Genomic DNA, 10,213 nt, shown 5'->3' on the forward strand with positions numbered 1-10,213 from the left:
GAGATCTTAACGGTGTGCCGCGAATTATAAGCTTCGCTTCTAAAGGCCTCACATCAACCGAAAGGGTGTATCCGCAAACACAACGCGAAGCACTAGCGGTTGTATGGGCGGTCGAGAAATTTTACTTGATGCTTTTTGGCCTGCAGTTTTTACCGTTTTTACGGATCACAAATCTCTCGAATACATATATAGTGGCAAACACCAAAATGGAAAACGCGCTTGCTCCAGGGCAGAGGGTTGGGCACTTCGTTTGCAACCCTATACTTTCGAAATCAAGCATATTCCCGGGTCTGCAAATATTTCCGATGCACTCTCTCGACTAGTAACCAAATTTGATGAACCCTTCAATGACCACGCTGATCATTTTCTATTTGCCATAGAAAATGGGCTGAACGCAATCAATTTGAAGGAAATAAGGGAAGCAACTGCTAGTGACAAAACGCTCTTGTCAGTGATAAAATGCCTTGAGACTCGAGACTGGCCTATTGAACTATACCGTTATCAGGCTTTCGACAAGGAACTTGGGATTGTCGATGGAATAGTAGTTAGAAACGACAGAATTCTGCTTCCAGCTAAATTACGACAAAGAGCATTGGACATTGCCCACAGAGGTCACCCTGGAATTGTCGCAATGAAAAGGAACCTAAGAGATAAGATGTGGTGGCCATGTATGGATCGCGACGTAGCTAACACAGTGCAAGAATGTGCGGGATGCGCCGCTGTGAGTAGACAACATCCACCGGAGCCATTGACACGTAAAGAAATGCCAGAGAGAGCATGGCAGGAAATTGCTGTCGATTTTTTCTCTGCCAAGGAAATCGCTACATTCTTGGTGGTGGTCGACTACTTCAGTCGATTCCTGAAAGTGATCGAAATGACTGGTACAACTGCGACCAAAACAATTGACGCATTAGAAGGGATATTCCGTGAACAAACCTACCCTGAAACTATTAGAAGCGATAACGGCCCTCCATTTGCAAGTGAGGAGTTTTTGAGTTACTGCAATAGTAAAAATATCAGGTTGGTGCGCACTATTCCTTACTGGCCGCAAATGAATGGCCTCGTCGAAAGGCAAAATCAAGGAATACTCCGGGCATTGCGCATCGCCAAAGCAACCAACATTGATTGGAGGAAAGCAGTACAAGATTACGTTTATATGTATAACACGACACCACATTCTGTTACCGATAAAGCTCCAATGGAGTTATTAACCGGCCGGCCGGTGAAAGATCTACTACCATCTCTACGAACCGATCCTCACTGGCTCAGAGATGCTGATGTGCGTGAGAAGGATGCAATGCGGAAGATGAGAGCAAAACTCTATACAGATGACCGCAGACAGGCAAAGTCATCTGACATCAAGGAGGGTGATATGGTTATGCTTCGGAATTATGAGACTGGAAAGCTGGAACCAAAGTTCCGTCTTGAAAAGTTCAAAGTTGTCAAGAAAACTGGCAATGATACTATTGTCGCAAATGAAGAAGGCGTAATGTACCGGCGGTCCGTTACACATTTGCGGAAGTACCCCTCAACACGTGGTGAAAACCTAAATCCAGAATCCCAGCAGTTAGAATCACCCACGCGAGAGAAACATCCAATGAAGTTTGACAAAAATTGGAAAGTCGAAGAAGAGAAAGCAGCAAGTAATCAACATTCGGAACTAAAACGACCATCGAGAAATAAGAAGATTCCTTCACGATACATGAAGTGATTATTTTTGCAGAGTAATAAAACTTATCATTTGGATTTTTTTTTCTTTTCTTTCGATTCTTTCGTTGTTGTTTGTTTCGTTTCATTTTTTTTTAGAGAAGGAGAGGAATGTAGAGTTCTGACAATAAATAAAACGATCATTTGTTTCAGTGTACGGCTGCTGAATTCAGCTGCAAAATATTAACTCGATAATGTGTATTCCTCGTTAGTAGTGTAATGACAATCGGATCATTCATGGATACGTGGCGGACGTGAGTAGACGTGTTTTGAGCGCGGATCGACCACGACTGGACTCGACAATCAGTAGTGAGTAGTGATGTGCAGCAATTATGATGTAATATCACAAATGTGTTGGTGTCGTTCTAAAGATTGTAATATTGCACAAAAAGATGCATAAATTCCCATCAATATCGTATACAGTATTCAGTCAAGTTGATGTAATCTACTCAATCACCCTGCTATGGAAGCTGGTTCCTGAAACCGACGCATTTTGTTTTGGTGGCGTTGTTGTCAACAATATTTTAAGCTACGTTCATACCATACAATCAAACCACACTGGTGTCAAAAATTAATTTCTTCAAACCCAATATAAATATAACTCTCGTGTAGTATTCTCTGCAAAACAAGTAATTTGACCACTTTTTGAATAAGAAAAAAAAGTGGTTTGTTATAGTTTGATTATATTCCATCGAAATCATTTCCTTATGTTGGTGCAACCGCATGAAAAAAGATGTGAACACTGCTTAAACAAAGCATTTGACAGCGAACTAGAACCAAAAGAACCAAAAATTTCGGTTTCAAGCCAATTGTATGCAGACGACAATCGCACCACCGGGGTGTACTCAATACGTTGTTTCAGTTTAATAATGTGTGATTTATTTGCAATATTTTTCGAAAACATTGAATTATTGCATTTGATGTTTAGTACGTCTAAATTTTTTTTACCTCAATTGATAATCACATCGAGATTGTTACAATTCTATTTTTGCTGTGTACGTGAAAAGCAGGGTGGAATATATTCACAAAACTTTTCGCCTAACTATAATGTTGTAATTTTTTTTGAATGTAGCTTTACTTAAGTTATAAGTATGATTCAGACGATCCGTTACCTTCTAAATGAATTACAGACATTCACACATAACGCCACCGTCATGGAACGTGTGAACGTTCTGGTAAAGAAAGTATCAAACTAATTTTGACGGAGTCTGACGCTCCGGTGACGGTGACGGAAGATGACGGATCGTCTAAATCGTACAATAATTAGCAATGTCATAGAAAATTTTAGAGAAAATAAGTAATACTTCTTGTAACGGAGGAATGACAGGAACGTGATTCACATGTAGAATTTCTTACACGCCGCCAAAAATATAACCATATTTTTAAGTACTTTCCATCCAAAAGGGAAGTATTAAAAAGCAAGTTGGTTCTACCCAAAGACATCTTATTAACAAGATATCCAGCTCTCACGTTTCCCGAACAAATCACTGGCAACATACTTTTTGGCGAGCATGTCGCCCTCAGGCGAGTCCGCATCGAATCTCATACATAGAAGTAAGGGAGAAAATGTCAAATTCGTGCGCGCCAAAATAGCAGGGCTGCGCACCCATACAATTGACATGATATGTTGAATGTGATGCCGTGCGATGGCGTTGTTGAACTGAAAATTGATTTCGCTCCGAGCTGACAGGGTCTGTTCTACCCTAGGACAGGACCTGACAATTGTTAATCCACTTTTAGGACCAGTTTCGGACCAGCTCGTGATTGGTTGAAATTGACATAAGCAAGTACAAGTTGTTGAAATCAATATTACTGCAGGGTGGTAGAAAAAGTGTTGTCAGTATCGTCGTTTCGGGAGGGGCCCACAAATATGAAATAATGCGTCTAAGTGATGATTATTGTGCCTTTAGTATTTTTTGTTTAATTTTTCATTGAAGAAGGATCTTTATCTATCTATCTTTTATCTATGTGTCGAAGGGAAGGGATCGATTTTTACATTTCTTCTAGTCCTAGTCCCATTGTTCGGATTAGACTTCTAGTTCCGGGAAAGCTGAGTGATGAGTATTAAGACTTTCAATTTCAATGGTGTGTTCTTATAAGCCACGATATAAGAAGGAAAAAATATTTCGAAACTATTCAGTAAGCTCTTCTAGTTTTGCCAAATTTGCAGGTTTCTTCGAACAGATGGTCAAGCCGATTTTAACAAATTTATATTCAAATGAAGTGCCTTTTAATCCCACGTGATCCTATTTAATTTCATCAAGTCAACTTCCGTGCCTGGATCAGAGATGCCTGCAGATTTGTTTGTAAATCAGCAGCTTTATAAAATAAGCTGTAGACATGTTTCAGTTGCAGACTTTTGAAAACCACGTTTTTAGAAGACGTTTCGAAAAATTTACCGATTTTTTAAATTGCCGCGATTTTATTTTTGTTCGCTATACCAATTCCGTGCTTCATTCTTTGAAGAAAATTTGGAGTTCGCGGACTTTTTTTCGAGTTTAAATTTTTGAATATATTTGAAATTTTACAGGGTGATGAGTATAAAATTCAAAAATAAAGAAAAATTTTCTTAGTAGCATTCAAAAACTCCAAAACGGAACTCACATAAATTTCTCAGAGCCCACACCGATTTTCAATCGCTCCAATAATTCACACTTATACTTTTATTACCGAAATCGGTAATGTCCTGTTCTCTGGCGTATAATAATGGAGTAAGTCAACGGTAACCAACCGACACCATCATCATCAGCATAGACGAACATGCTTCTGAAGTGTGCTCACGTTCATCTTTTTTATCCTGAGTATGCAAATGCAACATCCAGCGGCAGGACATCTTTTTCATTCGCAGAATCTTGCTAAAACTATGATATGTTTGCTCAGTACTAGTCTTCATGGCACTTTCTGATCATCTAGTACCATTTCCTTTCATTTTGACATTGATTGTAATCACTGTGAAACCCGACTTTTGAGCCTCGAAAATAAATTCGATTGCAAAAAGAAGCAGGTTATTGAAAACTGGTTGGTAAGATCTTTTTAGTGGATAACCAAAAAACTCATTTCTGTTCCTGATTCCGGAAATAAAAGTTGAAAATCCCAAAATGAAAATTTCTTTACTTCGATTTCGGGAGGGGCCCGGGCCCCTTCGGCCCCCCCTCTGGGTACGTGCCTGTTGAGAATAGCACCGAATCTTTGAATACTTCTGTATGTTATTATTTTTCTCAAATAGAATATGTTGAATACTTTAGTTAATAAAGCTGCAAAAATTAATTACCCAAAATTGAGTGTTTTAGAAAAATTTTATTAAGCTGTTTCAACTAAACGTTTTCTTCAAAACAAACATTTGATCAAAATAAATCCAGAGCTATATTTTTGACCGATATAACATTTGTCTAAGTGTTTTCAAATGATAAATAATTGCATGTTATAAGGGGAGAAAATTTTCAGAATGAATAATTATCTCTACTGGCAACAGTGATCACGAGGCATTTATTATTTACAGCAGGGAGCAACCGGAATAAGAAGAGAAATATTTTTCTAGAAAAAGAAGCCAGTTGTCTGGTCCTGTCCTAGGTTCTACCACAGAAAACAGATATACAGGCTCACATATGAACTGTGTGTAAATTTGCTCATTCAGCGTGGCGAACACTTGCAGATGTCACCACGATCGACACGAGGGTGCCGCCACGATTTGGATGCCGTCTCCACATGAGCCACAATTTTGGGTGCAACATTCATTTCAAGTTAGATTTTTGTTTTGCTGTTGGATAAAACGACAAGTTTATTTTTGTTTCGTTCCGATCAAATTCTCGTGTGATTTATGTACTATGGAAATAAAGTTGTCTTTAACACTTAGGCAAATCGTGTGATAAGTGTTAAAATTGTTGTACCTAGTTGGAATATTTCTACAACAGGCAGGAGGATTTTGTTATCGTTCCGGAACGTAGTGGAACGTTTTGAAAGATCGCGGCGTAGGTAATAGGTGGTGTAGGTGGCAGTAATGCTTCCAACGCATAGCAAATTTACACAGGATTTTGAAAAAGAAAATGTTAGAGCCTGTATATTTGTTATCTGTGGTTCTACTCAAGGGTTGAGTTCTTTTTACTCAACTTGAGGTTGAATGTGGTTTACCTAATTTTAACTTGTTGGGTGGTTTTGCTCTTTGTTTCCTGACAATAATCGAGAGAGCGAATGAAAGGCGACATCTGCGTATTATTTTCTCTCCGTGTACCAAAACTCCTTGTACGCGGCGGCAGATTTTTTTTTTAAAGATTTGCCAAATAAAAGTCTAGTTGCGAAGAGTAAAGATGATTGTTTGAGATCTGTTCTTCGAATTTTTAAAGCTTGTTTGTAAACAGTACTGCTGTGTTGTTAAGAATAAATTCTTGTTCATTTGTGAAGCCACGATAAAAAATCCACGGTCCCATGACAAAACGGCCTAACTGTGAATGGAAGTTTCTTCTTGTTTACCTTTTCTTTCACGATTTACCGGACTGGTTTTATATTTCCCGCCTTACTCTTCGCAAAACATTCAAGGTAAAACCAAAGATAAACTCAAGATTGAGCGGTCCGCGATTTATCATTTAAATATGACCCCTTGATGAGTTTGGTTCACTGTCAGTTTCAGTCTTTTGAAACAAAACAACAAGCCATGTCATACCTAAGCGATCGACGTCTTGCCGTAAGAATCGGTGGTTGTGTATCTGATGAGTTTTGCGCTTCCTCCGGAATTCCACAAGGCAGTCATCTAGGACTACTGATATTCTTGCTGTACTTTAACGATGTGAATTTTGTCCTGGAAGGTCTGCGGCTTTCATTTGCTGATGATCTAAAACGTATAACATAATCCGGAAAATAGATGATGCTGTATTCCTGCAACGCCAACTGTTAATTTTTGCTGACTGGTGCGAGATCAATCGAATGATTCTAAATCCCCAGAAATGTTCGATCATAACATTCACACGAACGAAAAATCCTGTTCGTTTTGAATATTGCATTGGTGACACTTAAATTGAAAGGACGACATGTGTGAAAGATCTTGACACTTTCCTCGATGAGCAACTGACGTTTAAGCAACATGTTAGCTACATAGTTGCGAAAGCTTCCCGATGCTTGGGATTTGTAATACGGATAACCAAAAATTTCAATGATATTTACTGCTTGAAAGCTGTTTACTGTTCGCTGGTACGCTCCATTCTTGAATATTGCTTAGTGGTATGGAACCCTTACTATCTCAACGGTGTCAATCGGATCGAATCGATACAACGCAAATTTATTCGCTTTGCACTGCGCCGGTTGCCTTGGAATAATCCACAACAGCTCCCGAGTTATGAAAAACGAGCGATGTTAATTGGAATTGACACACTGCATGTTCGACGTGATTTATCACGAGCAATGACAATATCTGATATTTTAACTGATAGGATCGATTGCCCCGCACTTCTTAGCGAAATCAACTTAAACGTTCGATCACGTTTTCTTCGTAACAGTTTGTTCCTTCGCTTGCCATTTCGTCGCACTAATTATGGAATTAACGGTGCTGTTACAGGAATGCAGCGGTTCTTCAACAGAGTTTCATCGGGATTTTATTTTCATCTGCCACGCCGTGCCATACGATTTAATTTTTTAAATATACTAAGAAATTATCATTTGGACTTAATTATGTCTGTTGATTCAAATAAATAAAATAAAATAATTAGGCGTCTGACCGCTACATGGGTCGTAACCTATGCAATGTTTGTTTGTGTTTGAAAAATTACAGTACGAACTATATTGAGCGATTTTGCTACATATTCAGTGATTCTTAAAATAAAAAAGTTAAAATTACTTAGACTAATTGCTTAGAATTTATTTAGTTTGTTATTGTATCATTCCACTGAGCATTAAAGTCAATTGAAGCAAGAAATCATTATGTACTGAGGATAAACATATGTTTGCTTCTATTCTAACTTTTATTGTTTCCATGTCATTTTACCGGAGCTAATCGATGCTTATTAACGAAGTGTCAATAAAATTACTGGTTCACGATTACTGACCCAAAATTGTTCGTTGAGTCGTATGAGATATTTTAATCTTGAGTTTATCTTTACTAAAACCACAAGCTTTCGATTTATAATGGAAACTTTCAAAACCCGCTGTAATGCCTTCGTAATAGTCGAAAAAAGAGAAAGTAAACAAAGAGAGCATCTTATTTGCAGTTTTGTCGTAGGACTTTTCCATAATGGTTAATTCATTAGTATTCAACATGCACTTATTATAATAATTCGAAGCCGAAACTATGTAAATATCAATAACATAACTAAACTAATGTCACGGAGACAAAAAAGAAAAATACTTGATGGTAGTTTAAAGAAGCAAAAAATATCATGAGAAAACTTGACAACCTTGCGAGATACGGAATCAAATGAAAACAAAGCACATTGTCATATTGTATATTTGAAGATTTTTATTGGTCAGCGAGTAATTTTAGAAGTTTTCAATCGTTGATTAAACAAGTGAATAATAAACATTACGAAGTCATCTAACATTGAATAGAGGTGTAATTATGTGAATTAGTGATCATGTTTTGAGACGAATCAATTAGTAAATATTTAGAAACAAGATGAACTGTAAAACTTGAGACGAAAATGTTTGCAAATTGGAAGGATTTAAAAACATTTTTTTAACGGGAAAGTGTGATCAAAACAACGTTTTTAAACATTTCACAATTTAGTTTAGGCACATTGAAAAATATGATTCATGTTCAAAGTTATGAGATGGAAATAGGAGCTCAGATAAAATAGGGAGCCATTGGCTCAAAAATATTGGTATTATTGATGCTAATTCCCATTCGTTCCCAGTTGGGTCTAGCCGAAAGCGGTAATGTATCGATTCTATCGTCCAACAATGTAACCTAAGGGCGTCATCGAGCGTCACCTGCTAGACCGTAAAGTAGTGTAAAAAATTCCCGGCAATAGGGTAAGGGCGAGAAATTGGATGTAAAACCATGGCAATAGACAAATAAATCATAAACCGGTATTCGAGAGAGGAAACGAAACTCTAACCTATTTCTTTTTTTTTCTTCGTTCGATCGGAATAGGCAAAGCGACCGTCAATTGCAGGGAAAACAAAGGAAACGACACCGGATCGTCCATCATGCTGGCTACGATGACGGCGGCAGTGGCGGCGTTGGCAGGAAAGAAAACCAATCCCATTTGTGTGTGTCCGATCGCCGCCAACAATGGTGGTACGGACCTGCCAGGCGATTATTCGGTTCCGGTCAATTAAAATTAAGGCTCAATTTCCATTTGTTTTCGTATTTCGGTCACGTTCTTTTTTTTTGCCTCAATCAATCGTAAATCTATGTAGGATCGGGCCAACACGCGCTGGCGCCACTGTCCCATCTCGAATCCATGCAGCAGACTGATTTATTGGTTCTCGATGCGGACTTCGAAATCATCCTCCTTTACACGGTCGAACTCGTTTTCTAGTTGGATTGAGTGCCCAAAAGGACACCTTTTGCTTGCCCGGAAAGGGTCCGAAACAGTGACACCCATTTCGTGTTCTCGCATTGCTCGCTGCGTGATCTTTATTCTTTCCACCACCGATCGGGAACTCGATTCAGTGGGGGCACCCTTTGCTTACAGCCAGCAGCATCAGCGGGGCTACCAACATTCCAGCGGCGAAAATTATCATGATACGCACTTTGCAAACAGGCTCACAGCCAGGCCAGTGCCGATCGCAACAGGAAATCGGTAATCAAATTACCATTGCAGTCTCGGAGGAAAACTCGGAATCCCGTTGCGCATTTGCGAGCGCACGTGTGTCATTACCGGGCTTTGGGTGTGCGCGCGCTTGAAAGCGGCCATGCTGAGGCGATGTGGGATTTAGTTTTGCTGGTCCCGCCGCGGCTGATGCGATGCGACACCGCACATTGCGAGAGCGCCCTTTGGCACGTACCAAAAGAACATTTTTGCATTTACTGTATGAATGGGTCACAAAATCAAATTACCCCGGGTTTAATTATAGTTCGAACTGGGTGGAGTTTTCCCGTGACATTTGGCTCTGATTTTACCCGGCAGCGGAAGTGACCGTTAACAGCTCGTTTTGTTAACGGGTAACGGTTTTTTCTTCTTCTGACAAACACATGTGGTTCCTATGAAATGGTTCTGAGAAAATGTGGACTATCTGGAAAATATTAAATGTGCGATTATTGATTTCACAATTGTTGTATTGTGACGATGGCTTTGGTAGATTGCATGCTGGAATCATTATGGTTTATCCTGATTGATTAATAAGAGATGCTTAGGAAATTGTTGGGAAATAAAAACATTCCTCCTAAGATCTAACAACTCAGCGGGTTGGAAAAAATTGTTAATGCTTGACCCACTTAACGGAAGGACGACTCTTCCATAGGTGTCGCGGAGTTGGTGTTTCGGACAGGTTTGCAGTCTAAGCTAGCGATGCGACCCAGAAATAAGATGTGTTGTTTATCATATAATGTTTATTTGAGCGAGAGTGAAGATGTTGC

General features: G+C 39.1%; 1 protein-coding gene across 1 annotated transcript; it reads left to right on the plus strand.

The window, feature by feature from the left end:
- The first annotated feature begins 655 nt into the window (after positions 1-655).
- Positions 656-8,970, plus strand: LOC131427912 (uncharacterized protein K02A2.6-like). Its single transcript, XM_058591498.1, has 2 exons — positions 656-1,643; positions 8,783-8,970. Exons 1-2 carry the CDS (start codon positions 656-658, stop codon positions 8,968-8,970), a joined length of 1,176 nt encoding a protein of 391 aa, XP_058447481.1.
- The last annotated feature ends 1,243 nt before the right edge of the window (positions 8,971-10,213 follow it).

The sequence above is a fragment of the Malaya genurostris genome, chromosome 1 (genome assembly GCF_030247185.1).
Source record: "Malaya genurostris strain Urasoe2022 chromosome 1, Malgen_1.1, whole genome shotgun sequence".
In the NCBI taxonomy this organism is placed as follows: domain Eukaryota; kingdom Metazoa; phylum Arthropoda; class Insecta; order Diptera; family Culicidae; genus Malaya; species Malaya genurostris.